Source organism: Macrobrachium rosenbergii, chromosome 3, assembly GCF_040412425.1.
Source record: "Macrobrachium rosenbergii isolate ZJJX-2024 chromosome 3, ASM4041242v1, whole genome shotgun sequence".
Classification (NCBI taxonomy): Eukaryota; Metazoa; Arthropoda; class Malacostraca; order Decapoda; family Palaemonidae; genus Macrobrachium; species Macrobrachium rosenbergii.
The window spans coordinates 1535001-1552414 of NC_089743.1; the positions used below are offsets into that span (position 1 = coordinate 1535001).

Below are 17414 nucleotides of genomic sequence, written 5' to 3' on the forward strand. Positions count from 1 at the left end.
TTGGGTAAACATTTCTTAGTCTTGTTTTTATTTTGCCCTTCTCTTTTTATTTTTTTTCTTGGAGAATTTCCCATTTGTCTTCACAAAGATTTTCTTTTGGAATTTCGGTTAGTGTATGAAGTTAAGATCGGGTCATGTTGTTGGGACTTGGAGTTTTATTAATCCCGACAATATGGTGGAGGGTGCCGGTGATAGAGATAAGGTAACTCTCTTTCACAAGTTTACATTGGTCACCTCGGGGGTTCAGCCATTCCCGGGGTTGGTTGACGGGGTTCTTCCGGTCCCTCTCGAAATTTTTATTGAGGGTGTGTCAAATTACCTGGTCGCCAAGACAATTACGGATGGGGTAGAGGCTTTGAATGAAGCAAAATGATTCCTCAGTTTAGATAAAGGGGACATAGGACAACATTGTCAGAGTCATCAATTTGGAGATTGTAAGACATGGGACTATCTCAAGAAGTTTCTGAGGACAGCATATGGGATGGCTGAAGCTGGAGATGCAGTTTGAGACCTTAGGTCGCTCTTTAAGATTCATAAGGCCAGGATTCTTTGGTTAGGTTTAGTGCCAGGTGCTTTGATGCTGCGAGAGATTTTTCAAAGAAATTAAGAGCGTCCAGTTGGATAAAGGAAAACAGTATTTCTGTGGATGACCTAGAGAAATTGCTTCAATTCGCATGGATGCTCAGTGGTGCTTCTGATGCCATAGTAGATAATTTTGAAAGAATAGAAAAGGGGTCTGATTAAGCCTTGCTTTTCTTGCAGGTTCGCAAATACTTGTCGAAATGTCCTGCTGTGGATAGCCCTTTCATAAATGGGATGCCGAAGGCTTCCGGAGCTATTTCAATGCACCTGCCACAGGATGATTCTAGTTTCCCTTCTACAAGGTTGTGTGCCAAGACAGAGGATAGTAGGGGTTCTATGGGTTCAGTGTCACAGGTCCATTGCTTTTAAGTGTAATAGGCAGGGTCACACCAAAAAGGTTTGCAAGGTGATATACTGTGGTGTCTGCAAGTTTCAGAGTATGGTTGGTGGTTTTGTCTGGTTCTTAAACGGGACGAATTTAGGAGTGCGCCTCAGGGTTCTGACATTTCTAATAGAAGAACTCCTCGAGGGTTTTTTTCGAGAGTTTCTAGGGACTGGCAAAATTTTGGGGGGGCCGAACAACATAAGGGGAAAAGGAGATGGTGTTTCTTGTGATATAGGACTTCTGGCTGAGCCCTTAGAGCCGAAGCCAATAATGAAAGGGTCTGTGCATGGTGTCGATGTCTCTGTATTTATTGATACTGGTGCATCTGTTAATCTATGAATTATGATTTATATCGATCAATGTTTTCCGATCGCTGTTTGAGGCCTACTAAAGAGACAGTATGTGATGTTTAAGCAAATAGATTGAGTGTTTTGGGTTGCATGGACATTTATTTGTCCTTGGGAAGTAAAGCTTTTATAGAGCCATTTTTGGTTTTACGAGGGGCTGCTTTGGGGAATGCATTGTTATTAGGTCATCCAGCATGCTGGTGAAACAAAATCTTGGTTCATGCGGGGTTAGACAGTATAACTGTAGGGGTACCTGGTTTTTTTGTCCCGTACTAGGATATTGATGAGATTAAAGGGATTGGGTGATGATAATGGTTTCCTGGTTGATATTGAATATGTTTCTGAGGGTAAGAAGTGTTATAAAGGTATTTTATCAGAAGATGTGGTTTTGGGCCCAGGTATGGTTGCTCTGGTGAAAGTCCGAGGGAAAGATGTGAAAATGCCTAGACAGGTGTGTGTGTTAGTGAGTGTAGCGAGAAGCTCAAGGGGGTAGTGAGCACAGTTTCTATAAGCAATGTGTCCAGTACAGGGGTTACTTGGGTAGAATTACTAAACTGTAACAATTCAGTTTGAAGATATCAGAAGGATACATATGAGGTAGATTTTGAAGATTGGGTTGATGACAATAATTCAGTTGCTATTGTAGGGGACAATAATGAATTTTTAGAGGCAGAATTACAGGTTAGGAGACAGGTTTATAGGGATCATTTAGCTAATGCTGATTATAAAGAGTATATAGAAGGGGTAGAAAATGTTTTAGCTGAGTTTGCAGATATTGTTACTGTTAAAGGGGATAAGTTGGGGTTAACTAATGTATTAGAACATAAGGTTCATTTGGAGGATGAGACTAAGCCAATTTTTGTCCCTTCATATAGGATTCCTGTTAAGATTGGGGAACAGGTAGAGCAAGAGGTCAATAAGTGGGAAGAGGAAGGCGTAATTAGGCCCAGTTCCTCACCTTTTAATTTTCCATTGTTAGCAGTAGCAGGGCCTAAGAAGGATGGCACAGTACGTGTGTGTTGATTTTCGTAAGTTGAATGATAAGTCAATCCTGGACCGCTATACTGCTTTTCTTTGGCGAAGGGACATTATGAGTTTACACGGTTGCCGTTTGGTTTGTCAGGTAGCCCTATGACTTTTACAAGATTAGTAAATACAGTTTTGCATGGATTGTTTGGGAAGTCCATCTACGTCTGTGTGGACGTTATCTTGTCACTACTGTAATTCTGTAGAGGAACATTTAGAGGTACTTAGGGAGGTTCTTAGGGGCCGTAGGTTAGTGGGTTTAAAAATTAAATTAGCCAAGTGTGATTTCTTGAAGAAGCAGATAGTATATTTGGGTCATGTTATTTCTAAGGAAGGTGTCGGAGTAAATTGGGATGAGGTTAGGGCAATCGTGGATTTTCCTACTCCTAAAATTAAGATGCAGATTTGTTCTTTCTTGGGCATGGCGGGATTTTTCTGGAGATTTGTGAAAGGTTTTTCTACCCTATCGTCTCCTGTGACATATGTGTTAAGGGATGATGTGCAGTTTATGTGGGGTGAGAGGCAACAGTTGGCCTTTCAGAAAATTAAAGAAGCTTGTATGAGTCCCCCGGTGCTGAAGTTTCCAGATTTCGAGCAACCTTTCATGTTGGTGACAGATGCCAGTCACAAGGGCATAGGAGCTTGCCTTATGCAGAAATTTGAAGGTAAATTGCATCCTATCGCATTCTACGGTTTAAGACACCAGAGAGTAATGAGATGTCTATGTGCACGACAGACAAAGAGGCGTTCGCGATAGTGTCTAGTTTGGTTCATTTTAAGACATTATTGTTGGGCAACAAAGTTGAGGTTCTTACAGATCATAAGCCGTTGTTGGCTTCTTTTAATAAGCCAGATCTTTCTCCTAAGAGAGCTAGGTGGTTTTTGACAGTTAGGGATTTTGATGCCAAGTTTAGGTATATAGAATCTAGACATAATGTTGTAGCTGATGCCCTTAGTAGGAGTTTTTATGGTTCAGATGGGTCCCGTGTTTGTTATGTATCAGGGGATTGTATAGACTGGGCTATTAGTTTAGTGGAGGCTAAACAGGACGAGGATGAAATTTTGGCAGACGCAAAGGCGTTTCTTAGAGTGGAATTGGTTAGAAAGGGTTATAGGTTGCCTTTTGAAGGTCTAGGGTTAGAGGGTAATTTGTTAGTTAGGAAAATTAATTATAAGCTGAGGAGTAGTGAGGATAAAGGAGATACAACATAGTTGTCCCAAAGATCCTAGTACATATGGTTTTGGATATTGTTCATTGTAGGTTTGTTAGTCCACATTTGGGTATTGAGAAGACATATCATGTACGGGGGAAGTTTGTTTGAAAGAACATGCTCACATGAATGGATGATTTTGTGAGGGGATGTTCAGTTTACAATGCATGCAAGCCAGCGAGGGTTACTTTGTGTAAATTGGGTTCATATCCTATCCCCAGTAGACCCTTTCAGCGTGTCCATAAGGACATACTTTCCAGTTTCTGTGAGTCTGGTTATGGGCACAGACATTTGTTGGTTATTGTAGATGAATTAATTAGGTTTGTAGAGATTTTCCCTCTGAAGCATAAGATGGCGGAAGAAGTTGCGATTGCATTTTTCGTTGGGTATATTTGTCGTTATGGGATTCATGAGGTACTTATTGCAGATAATGGGAGAGGATTTATAAATAAGATGCTAGAGTGTCTTGCAGAGGTTATGGGAGTTAGGAAAGTAACTATTATTCCATATAGGCCAGAAGCCAGTGGGTTATGTGGGTGGGCCAATAGGAAGGTAATTGATGCTTTCAGAATCACTGTAGGGGGCATTGATATGAATTGGGATCGGTATATAGCACAGGTTCGGCACAGCATTAATACTGTGGTTAGGGATACTATTGCAATGTCTCCAGCTGGGGCAGTCTTTGGTTATCCAGCACGAGGTGCATTTGATTTGTTATCCATTCCATCTCGTTGTGATGATGTGGTTAGATTGTTGGTCTCTACTGCTAAGGAGAGAGATGCGCGCCTTGCTAGGAATCTTGAGTTGAAGTCACAGGAAATGGATGACAGGAGCAATTCAAAGCCAGATAATGTTAAAGTTGCTTTCGGTGACAGGGTTTTTGTGAAGATGAATGTCAGGAATCAGTTGAATTATAAATTGGGGCCTAAGTTTGAGGGTCCATTTTGGCTTGTGGAAATAAAGAAACGGAATAGGTTTGTTGTTCGAGATGAAGAAATGGGATTGTTCAGGTTGACACTTATATCTAAAATGAAGAGGACAGGTTGAGGGGGAATTTGTGGGTTCATTTCTTTTTTTTTTTCCTCTTTTTCGTATGTACTTTTATTCTATTTTTTATTTTCATTTGCGGGTTTCCTAGAAACATAATTTGGGGATTTTGAACAGGGAGGACGCTTGTCTGTGGAGTTTAATAGATTTTGATTTGTCTAATTTCGGTCTGTTTTGTTTTCCTTTCTGCACAAGGGCGGTTGTTCGTCGTAATTACTTGTTAGAATTTTGGCAATGCTGAGGTCATTTATGTTAAATGTGCAAAAAGGCTGCCGTAGAGTTTCATGACTCGGGTTGTTGAATTTTTTTTTTTTTTGTTGTGTTCGGGGTCTGGTTATTTATAGGTATCTTTTCTTTGCTTTCTTGGCCCCCTCGTTTTGGGACCACCTTGACGTGGTGAGGGGGCTCTTGAACCCCAGGAATCTGCTCCTGGGTTTAAGTCCAAGAGTCCCACATGCCATTATATATTGGTTTGGATTAAATTCTGTGGAATTTTCCACTGTTACTAAAATTTGTTGGACCTGATAAAGAGGAAAAGATATCATAGCTGGGAATGGGTTTATATCCGAAGCTAAATAGTGGGAACTGTGGTAGGACCATCAACTGCCCGATAATCTTTGGACCTGAGAGATATCAAGCGGAACTATCCTTTAGGGCTGGACCACAGATTCCAGGGGGGTCAGGTTCTAGGGATAGGACTCTCGGCATTCTATCCGGTTTGCCCATAACATAATTAGGGTGGGGATGATTGTATTCTTGAAATACTCTCAGTCCTAGCAAGCGTGTTTGGCTTACACTTGGGCCACTCTAATCATGTTGTGCCATCCCCTATGGGGTAGGGTAGGGACGCGGACATTTGGGAGTCAGTTCTCACTTGTGCCATTGGCAGAAAAATAAACCCCATGAAAGGCTGATGATATCTTTTTAAAGTTTTCAGGTTTATTTATTTATTTATTTTATTATTTTTTTATTATTATTTACTTCAATCTTAATGCTAAGTTGTGTGAAAGATTTAAGTACCCCTGGACCCTTTGATGGTAGTGATTCGGCACAGTTGACAACTGCAGGAACCTCCTCTGACCTCTTTCTGGAAAAATCAGGAAAAAATACAAATGTAATTACGCTGGAGCCCTATGCTCCAATAAAAAAAAAAAAAAAAAAAAATCTTGACCCAACCTTGACCCACTTCGACTCCCTCTTTGGGAGTGGAAGTTGGTCAAGATTCCTGACCTTGGAAACGGAGAAAAAAATATCGGCATTGAAATTCGAAAACTACCTATTGAATCGACATTCAACTACTGAAATGTCATTCAGACAAATAAAAGAACAGATGTGGTTGATAGATACGACAACAAGAAATCATTCAGAAAATTACTTAAATATAAAAAATATTGACAATGTAAAAGTACATATTAAAAAACATGACAATGTGAACAGTGTACAGGGTACCATAGTACTCCCTGATAATGATGAACCAATAGAAAAGAAGATATTGCTAGATTCCCTTAAAAAAAGGTACAACAATGTACAAGATTGTGGAATATACAACATAGCTAGTAGACGGAGTAATGAAAAAGCACTAAGAATAGCAAAGATAAAATTTGAAGGCCATGAATTACCCTTAAATATTAAAATCTTTGGCCAAAGCAGAGAACTGAGACTGTATGTTCCAAAAACACTGCAGTGCCAAAACTGTAGTATGTATGGACATATAAGGAAAAATTGCCATAATACATCTGTATGTGCATACTGTGGATCTGACAAACATGCCACACAGTGAAGGTGTGGTGAACCAAAATGCGTGAACTGTGGACAAAATCACCATGCAAGATCTAAGTGTATTTATTATATATACAATACAGAATTGAAATTACTTCAGGAAAGGACAGGAATGCCTATAAAAGAGGCCAAATTAGAATTAAAGGTTAAAGGAATGCATGATCCCGCTAAGAAACGAACTTTTTCTGCAGTAATAAGATCAAACAAAGAAACAAAAATAGAAATAAATAAGAGTAACAAAACCCTGATAGATCAGTCTCAAAGAAAAATACCCGGTAACCACTTTGCAAGAAGAAACTAATATAGCAAAGGACCAAGAAATGTATACAAATCTTTCCTCAAATTCATTTGAGATATTAAGAGAAATGGAATCACTAGAAGACAATACAAGCACCACAGAAATATTAGAAGATTATGATGAAATAGAAACTAAAGAAAAAAAGAGGCCTTTAGAGAGAACTCCACCAAGACCAACAAAAAACCAACTATTATTAGAGATACATAAATTGAAATAAAGGCAGGAGACCCAAAGAAAGAACATAAACCAAAAAATAAGAAAATACCTTTGTCTCCTAAATTAATAATAAAACCAGTGGAAACAGATACCCAAAACATCAGAGAAATAGTAGAGGAACAAACCATTGACAAGAATGATTATGTGATGGGAGAAGAGATTACTCCATCACCAACAATAGCTGCAGCAAGAGTAAATGAAAAAACGACACATGAAAACACATGTGGATGTAATGAATGTTTCATTGAACTGTGCAACAGAAACAAAAGCATAACAAAGGACAGTTTAACAAACACTATACGAAATTGTATAAGATACAGAAATAAAGAAACTACTAGTTTAGACACTCACGAAGAGGGCTGTATGTGCATTGGACACATAATGTCTTATAAAGAAAAACAAATAAATATTGTAAATAGGATTTTAGAAAAAATGCAAATTGACAATCCACAAAAAGAAAATAACAATTGAACACACTAACTTTATACTTTCAATAATTCTGTTATACAGTGGAATGTAAATGGTCTACAGACCAGATTACATTTGGGAGAAATACAACGATTACTAAAGGAATATGAGCCAATGATAATATGTTTACAACATGTCAACAAAACAATATCAACAATAGGTAAATATACCTTAGTATCTGCATCTAGAGAAGAAGGAAATTTAGGTACTGCTGTATATGTACATAACAAAGTATGTTATGACAGAGTACCTGTAAATTTTACTGACTTGCAAATATCAAGTGTTAAAATACGAATAAAAAACGATAATTACATAATTTATAACTTGTACAACCAACCTAATAAAAATTACGACATTGATAAACTTAAAGATTTACTTAATAATACCAAGGAACCTACAATAATAGTAGGTGATTTTAACGCTCACAACCCAATATGGGACTGTCATTTTACAAACTCAAATAGAACAGATAGTTAAATAGAAGAGTTCATGGATTCCAACGAATGTGTTGTATAAATGATGACGAAATTAGCACATATTTTTCAGAAGCACATGGAACATTTTCCTCAGTAGACTTAACTTTATGTACAACAAGCATAGTTGACAGATTGGATTGGAATACAGTTGACAACTTGCACACCAGTGATCATTTCCCAATATTAATTTCCTTATTGCAAAATAATCCTGCAAAACATGTCCCTCACTATAACGTTTAAAAAGCAGATTGGGAGCGATATGAAATGCACACTAGAAATATCCCACAATTTGAATATTTAAAAGACCATAATGAAACCAATAAATTTCTTGTTGATTTCATTAAAAATGCTGCTGATAAAGCAATATCAAAGTCAAAACCCCATGCAACAAAACGCAAAGTTCCCTGGTGGTCTGGTGAGTTAACAGAATTAATAAATATAAAACACTCAATAGGGAGACGATTAGATAATTTGAATAGAAAGTTCAACAAAATAAATAAAAAAAATACCAATATTAGAAAGAACTTTACAAAAAATGACTGTAGTATTACTAGAAATTGATACATTAAAACCTGTATACAACAAAATATCTGCAAAATTTAAAAAAGAAGTAATTCAAGGAAGAATCATTTCATGGAGGAAATACATATTAGATCTCTCTAATAATACTCCCATAGAAAAAAATATGGGAAAAATTCAGGAAAATAAATGGTACCCATGTCAAACCACCTAGACATGCCATATTAAAAGATGGGAAAAGAACACTTGATCCAAAAGAAATAAGTAATATAATGGGAGAAAGTTTAGCAAATGTAAGTAGTGATAAGAATTTAGATGAACACTTCCGCACAAAAAAAAATAAAATAGAATTAATAACAATAAATTTTGAAACAATAGAAGATATATATTATAATAGAAAATTTAGTATGTCAGAGTTGGAATATGCTCTCTCGAACAGCAATAAATCTGCTCCTAGAGGTGACAATATTTGTTTTGAGATGATCTGCCACTTAGCACCTTTGGCAAAGTCATACTTATTAGAGTTTTATAATCATTTATGGCTTCAAAATTTTATTTCCAGATGAATGGCGTAAAGCTATAATAATTCCCATCCCCAAACCTGGAAAGGATCCCAGTAATGTAAATAATTACAGACCAATTTCTTTAACAAGCTGCGTATGCAAATTGTTAGAGAAAATGGTAAATGCTCGACTAACATGGCACATTCGAGAAAATAAAACTAACTCCCACTCAGTTTGGGTCACAGTGTAACAGATCTACATTGGATTCTCTCTGTAACTTAGAAGACCATATACGTAGAGGTTTTGAACGAAAACAAATTACTGTAGCTGTCGTTTTTGACACTGAAAAAGCATACGATACTACATGGCGGTATGCTATATTAAAAACTTTACAAAACAACAACATCCGTGGACATTTACCTAGGTTTATACAGAACTTTTTGACAAACCGCAATTTTCAGGTGAGAATTGATGATGATCTGTCTAGAACATTTCCACTTGAAAATGGTGTTCCATAAGGAAGCGTCCTCAGTGTTACTTTTGCAATTAATGATATCAGTAATAATCTACTTATTGGCATTAAAAGTAACTGTACATGGATGATTTTGCCATATATTATTCAGCATCCCGAATAAAACGTGCAGAACGAATCATTAATAAAAGCATAGTAAAAACAGATGAATGGGCCTTATCTGTAGGCTTTAAATTTTCCATAAATAAAACTCAAGCAATCATGTTTTATAAAAATAAAAAGTGGAAAAAAGGTGAAGAAATAGACTTAAAAATAAAAAACCAAAGTACAGGCAGTCCCCGGTTAACGGCGGGCTCGGTTAATGGTGATCCGGTTTTATGGCGCTTGTCTAGCGACGAAAATAGGCAATTTTCAGCGCCGAAAATCGCCGATTTCTGCTTATCGGCGCCGATGATTGGGTATTAGCACCAATACATACCTAACAGAGGCGCCTATAACTGAAAATCGGCACTTTACGGCGCCGATAAGCCCGAAAATCGCCGAAAAAGCGCCGGAAATCGCCGATTTTCGGTTAGTGGCGATTTTCGATTAACATCACACCCCCAGAACAGAACCCGCGCCGATAACTGAGGACTTAAACAGCAAAATTTTTGGGATTAGTATTCGATACTCAATTGAACTGAAAAGCCCACATAGCATACGTAAAATCTAAATGTAAAAGAGCATTAAATCCAAGTAGAAAACTATTGAACACTACTTGGGGAGCCGATAGACATACCCTTACTGTACTGTATAAAGCAACAGTTCTGTCCATCATTGATTATGGAAGCGAAGTATATTGCTCAGCATCGGACACAGCGCTGAAAATGTTAGACCATGTTCACAATGAAGGCCTTAAAATATGCTCGGGAGCCTTTAGATCATCACCAAAATCATCTTTACAAGTTAAATGTGGTGAGCTGCCTCTCTCTCTCCATAGAGACCTAGTAACAATGTCAAGTGCTCTAAGAATTCAGGCAAGTGATTCTCCAACCAAAAAATTATTTGAATTAAGAGATGTAGTTATAAATAATCATCCACCACCTTTCCCAGTTAGACAGAGAAGATTGTTTGAGTCGTTGAATAAAATATACAAGTGCCTTTCATAGTAAAATCACCTCCTCCCTGGACAGTGAATAAAATGAGAATTTGCACACCAAGTATTTATCAAAAAGTAACTCATGTACACCAGAACACCATAAACAACATATAATAGAGCATATAAGCCGAAAAGGTCCACATTATGCAATACATACAGATGGATCTAAATCAGAACACGGAGTGGGATATGCTTCAGTGTCCCAAGACAAAACTTATCAGTTCTCTTTACCTAATAATGCTTCGGTATTTACAGCAGAATTGTATGGAATTGCATCAGCCATAAAAATAAAGAAACACGATTCAGTAATTTTGTGATTTTTAGTGACTCGAGAAGCGCTATAGAAGCTATTCAGTCACAAATCCAAAAATAATGTAGTACAAAAAATTAAATTATATCAGTAACTTATATAATAATGGAAAAAATTTAGAAATATGTTGGATCCCTGCCCATGTAGGGATCAAAGGAAATGAAGATGCAGACAAAGCAGCCAAAGAAGCACACATAAAAATGGGTATCATAAATAAATGGCAATATATATGGGATGAAGAACCTGAAAGTGATAAATTGAAACAAATAAAACCTGATGTTAAAAAATCGAGTTAATCATATCAGAGAGAAAGGACACGCACAAGTAATTCTAACGTCTCAGAATAGGCCATAATCGTCTGACACATGGGCACTTAATGAGCAGCCCATGTGGCCTGGCTCCCGAGTGCTCAAAGTACAAGGTGATAATAACGGTCAGACATGTGTTATGTGAGTGTCCAAAGTATGACCAACAACGACTGTCAACTTTTGGGAATAAGTCAATAAATGAAATTTTTTCAGAATCTTTTACATTTTCAGTCGTTCCGATTTTGTTGTTCATGAGGAGCTGTGGTTTAATAGATAAATGTAAAAATAAGTAAGTAATAAAAGCACGAAAACATATTATTCGTTGAATTTAAATTTAAATTTAAATTTTTTCTAGATATTTATTAAACGTATTATGAATTTTAATATGCCTTTTTAGTGTGAAAGCATGAGTACGTGTATTTATTGTGTGTACGTGTCACAGTGTGAGAACATGAGCCTATGTGGTATTTTATCCTAATCCTTCGGGCCAGCCCTATAAGAGCTGAAAGTCAGCTCAGTGGTGTGGTTAAACTACTTTAATACTATGTGAATGTCCAAAATATAACCAACATCAGTTATCAACTGTAGGAAACAGGTCAGTTGATGAAATTTTGTCAGTCCGCAGCATTTTTCAATAGGTTGAATTTTAGTATTCATGAAGAAATGTAAATTAACTGATAAAATATGAAAAGTGATATATGAAAATACAATAACTCACGGGGCAATAAATAAAAAAATCCAAATTTTAAAAATCTTAAATTCTGACTATTATTATTTAGTTTTGTTAATTTTTTCATTTTTTATTGTGCAAATGGAAACTTGAGTAAATGTATTTAATGTGTATGTGTGTTCTAGTGTAGAAACATATGCCTTTTTGCACATTTATCTTTAAAATTTCATTTTTCATTCATCATTAGTCCCAGTGCGTGCCTTCTGGCCTAGACCTGGTATTTCATTCTAATCCTTCGGGCCAGCCCTATGAGAGCTGATAGTCAGCTCAATGGTTTGGTTAAACTATTTTAATAATAATAAAAAATAATCAAGAGTAGTTTGATGTTTATGAATTATTTTCTGTTAGAAGAAAGTAGTAGTCTCCTCCTTAGTTAATGTTTGACATCAACATTGTTCACTAGATGGTATTGATGGTGCTCTCTATAATGTTGTTTAGAATAATGCACTTAAATTTCTCCTCTCAGTGTTTTTAGTTTTTTGTTTTTAGTGCTAGTGCCCCTGCATGTTATTCTAAAATCTGCAAATGTATTATAATTTCACATAGAAACTAAATGTTCTGATATTAATGGCATATTTTGTTTCAGGCTGGTATCACAGATAGAGAGCTGCACAGACAAGCGCGCACCATTTTAGTTGAAATGGGACAATTTTTCCAGGTACATATTTCATTGATTTATTGTATGTTGGTGATCCTTTGTTATTTCATATGAATAGCAAGCTCTTTAACCCTTAAACGCCGACTGGACGTATCATACGTCGACTAAAATTGTCCGTCAGGTGCCGAGCGGACGTACTGTACGTCGACTACAAAAAGTTTTTTTTAAATATTCGCGGAAAAATAGTTATAGGCCTTCAGTTTTATCAAGGTTTTAAATCACGCGCCTTGAGGGATGCTGGGAGTTCACGGATCACGCTGTTGTTTTGTTTACAAGTGTTACCGAGCCGCGCATGCGTGAATTTCTTTCTTCTCGCACTACAGAGCATCAGCGACGCATCTCAGAAAGTCTTTCGTCACTTTGTCATAATTTTTGCACTGTTTTATATTAGCCATTACATAAAGTTTTATATATGAAAATGTGCGCAATTTCAGGTAGAATACAACAACAAACAATCCATGGTTGTAGCTTTTATAAGTTTTGAAATATTTTCATATAAATCACGATAAGTGCTAAAATTTCAACCTTCGGTCAACTTTGACTCGACCGAAATGGTCGAAAAACGCAATTGTAAGCTAAAACTCTTACATTCTAGTAATATTCAGTCATTTACCTTCATTTTGCAACAGATTGGAAGTCTAGCACAATATTTCGATTTATCGTGAATTTTTGGAAAAAACTTTTTCCTTATGTCCGCTCGGTAACCCGGCCGAAAATCTCAGAAATTCTTTCGTCACTTTGTCGTAATTTTTGCACCGTTTCATATTAGCCGTTACATAAAGTTTTATATATGAAAATGTGCGCAATTTCATGTAAAATACAACAAAAAACAACCCATGGTTGTAGCTTTTATCAGTTTTGAAATATTTTCATATAAATCACGATAAGTGCCAAAATTTCAACCTTTGGTCAACTTTGACTCGACCGAAATGATCGAAAAACGCAATTGTAAGCTAAAACTCTTACATTCTAGTAATATTCAATCATTTACCTTCATTTTGCAACAAACGGGAAGTCTCTAGAACAATATTTCGATTTATGGTGAATTTTTGGAAAAACTTTTTCCTTACGTCCGCTCGCGGTAACTCTGTTGAAAATCTCAGAATTTCTTTAGTCATTTTGTCGTAATGTTTGCACCATTTTATATTAGGCCTTACATAAAGTGTTATACATGAAAATGTGCGCAATATCATGTAGAATACAACAAAAAATAACTCATAGTTGTAGCTTTTATCAGTTTTGAAATATTTTCATATAAATCACGGTCAACTTTAACTCGACCGAAATGGTCGAAAACTGCAATTGTAAGCTAAAACACTTACAGTCTAGTAATATTCAATCAATTACCTTCATTTTGCAACAAACGGGAAGTCTTTAGCACAATATTTCGATTTATGGTGAATTTTAGAAAAAAACTTGTTTTTACTTCCGCACGTTACGAATTCATGCATCATTTTGTGATATTTTCTCTGTGTTGCGTTGATCGTTTTACAATTTGTTATATACCAAAATCATTGCAATTTAGTGTACAATACAACAAAAAAAATAACTCATTAGTTTTAACCGTTTTGCTCATAGTGCGATTTGTATACAATTATATATGAAATTTTTTTTTATGCTGTCATATATTCCAATATTTATAATATAATGATATTTTTTTTCATTTCTGATGGTTGCATACTAAATTTCAGGCAATGACAAAAAAAAAAGGAGCCAAAAATGAACTCTTAATCTTAAAACTAAGCGTGCTGTGATTTTTTGAAAAAAAATTTTTTTCCACTTCGGCGCTAACTCCCAAACGCCGCCGGCATACGACAGACACTTTTGTAAATAGAGGCTCGGTGTTTAAGGGTTAACTTATAACTATTTGGGGTGAATCTTATATGCTGTTATAACTATTTGGGACGAATCTTATTTACTGTTATAACTATTGGGGATGAATCTTACCTACTGTTATAACTATGTGCGATGAATCTTATCCATTGTTATAACTGTTTGGGATGAATCTTATCTACTGTTATAACTATATGGGGTGAATCTTATCTACTGTTATAACTATTTGGGTCGAATCTTATCTACTGTTATAACTATTTGGGACGAATCTTTTCTACTGTTATAACTATTGGGGATGAATCTTATCTACTGTTAAAACTATTTGGGATGAATCTTATCTACTGTTATAACTATGTGGGATGAACCAACCCTATGAGAACTGATAGCCAGCTCAGTGGTCTGGTTAAACTATCTGCTGTTAAAGTTAGTCTGCATCTTTGCATCATTAGGTGCAATCGGCATTCAAAATTAATAAAAGAATAATATTTTTCAATATAATCTCTGTTCTGTGTCTTAGACAACATCTTAGGGCATAAGTAATTTCCTCACCCCCTCAATGTGGGACCACCTTGACGTGGTTAGTGGGCTCTTGAACCCCAGGAATTTGTTCGTGGGTTTGAGTCCAAGAGTCTTATATGTTATTATATATTTATTTGGACAAATTTTGTGGAATTTTCCCCTTTTTGTAAAATTTGTTGGACCTGATAAATAGGAAAAGATATCACAGCTGGGACTGGGTTTATATCCGAAGCTAAATAGTGGGAACCATCAACTACCAGATAATGTTTGGACCTGAGAGACATCAGAATGATCTCAAAGGCAGAACTATTCTGTAGGGCTGGACCATAGATTCCAGGGGCGTCTGGTTCTGGGGATAGGACTCCCGGCATTCTATCCGGTTTGCCCGTAACATAATTAGAGTGGGGATGATTGTGTCCTTGTAATACTGTCAGTCCTAGCAAGTGGGTTCGGCTTACACTTGGGCCACTCTAGTCATGTTGTGCCATTCCCTGTGGGGTAGGGTAGGGGGTGGACATTTGGGAGTCGGTTATCACTGGTGCCATTGGTGGAAGAATACATTCCATGAAAGGCTGATGATATCTTTTTAAGGTTTTCAAGTTTTTTTTTCTCTCTCCAATCTTGATGATTAGTCAGTCTAAGGATTCGAGTACCCCTGGGCCCTTTGATGGTATTGTTTCGGCACAGTTGACGACTGCTGCTCCAGTACAGAGCAAATCTTCTAGCATGGAAATGGACAATTCTCTGGATAATCCAAATAATCAAAATCAGGGTGGTATTAAAACTCTAATACCTTATAAAACTCCCAAAAAGAGTAAATACCGACATGACCCAACCTTGACTCGCTTCGACTCTCTCTTTGGGAGTGGAATGAGGTCAAGGTTTCTAACCATGGAAGCTGACTAAAATATTTCAGCTTTAAAATAAAAAAAATATTTATTAGATAGACATCCAACGACAGATATGTTGTTCAGACAAGCAAAGGAGAAAACTTGGCCTATAGAAACCACAACAAAAAGTCAGTCTGAAGATTATTTGTCTTTGAAAAATTTAGACAATGTTAACGTAAAAGTGAAAAAACATCATACTATGAACAGCATTCAGGGCACCGTTGTACTTCTGAAAATAACAACGAACCAGTCGATAAGAAAATGCTATTAGACTCTCTCAAAAAAAGATACCCCAAGGTCCAAGATTGTGAGATATATGTTGTACCAAGTAAAAATAGCAATAAAGAAATATTAAAAATAGCAAAAATAAAATTTGAGAGTGAAGATCTACCTCAAAAAATAAAAATTTTAGGCCCAAATAGAAAGTTAAGACCATGTGTCCCAAAGCCACTGCTGTGTCAACATTGCAGTAAGTATGGGCACACAAAGAAAAATTGTCATAATGAACCGGTATATGCTTATTGTGGATTTACTGAACATACCACACAGTGGAAGCGCAGTGAACGTAAGTGTGCAAACTGTGGGCAGAATCATCGTGCAAGATCCAAAGAATGAATGTATTACATATACAATACGGAATTGAAAATACTACAGGAAAGGACAGGGATGTCTATAAAAGAGGCTAAGTTGGAACTTAAAAGTGAGAGGAATTCAAGATCCGTCTAAGAAACATACATTTTCTTCAGTAACAGGAGCAAATAATGAAACAAAAAGGCAAACAGATAGAAGTAACAGAGCACAGGATAGTAAATCTCAAGAAGAAATTAATAATTTAGAAATAAAAACTAAAATGATAAAGAATAAAGAAACAGGTACAAATGAGATGGAAAATATTTTATCTAGTGCATTTGAAATATTAATGCAAATAGAAAAACAGGAGGATGCTACTATGGAAGTAACAGAGGAGGGTTGTGGTGGACTGGAAATTAAAGATAAAAAAGGTCTTTGGAGAGAACACCACCAAAAATGAAGAAACCAACTATTATTACAGTAACATCGATTGAACCAAAGATAAAGTAGGTGAAGAAGGAACAAAAACAAAAACAAGCTATGAATATACCTTTATCTCCTAAAATAATAGTAAAACCTATGAAGGCAAATGTCAAAAACACTGAAGAAGTGAAAGAGAACCATACCATAGATAACAATGATTGTCAAAGAAGAAGAGATTACTCCATCTCCATAATTGGTACAAGAGCAAATGAAAAAAGAAATATACATGATAATACTTGTGGATGTAATGATTGTTTCATTGAATTATGCAATAACAACAAAAACATAAAGGATGGTTTAACAAACATCATAAGAAATTTTATGAAATATAGAAAAAAAAAGAAACCATGGACTTGAGTACCCATGAAAAAGGTTGCATGTGCATTGAGCACTTAGTATATTATAAAGAAAAACAATTGAATGTCGTGAGTAAATTATTAGAAAAAATCGATGTTGATAATACAAAAAAAAAAAAAGAGTAAAACTCGACCGCTATAACAAAATATTTTCAATAGCTATATTATACAATGGAACGTAAATGGTCTACTGACCAGATTACATCTGGGAGAATACAACGATTATTAAAAGAATACGAACCAATGATATTATGTTTACAACATGTCAACAAAACTGTGTCAACAATAGG

The 17414-nt window shown here is 36.0% G+C and overlaps 1 protein-coding gene across 1 annotated transcript in view; it reads left to right on the top strand.

The window, feature by feature from the left end:
• The window catches only part of Fpps (Farnesyl pyrophosphate synthase), a 322613-nt gene that overhangs the window by 234681 nt on the left and 70518 nt on the right, over positions 1 to 17414 (top strand). Inside the window, exon 8 of the mRNA XM_067126286.1 lies at positions 12402 to 12473. Coding sequence (XP_066982387.1) covers positions 12402 to 12473 — 72 coding nt within the window. The remainder of the gene's footprint in view (positions 1 to 12401; positions 12474 to 17414) is intronic.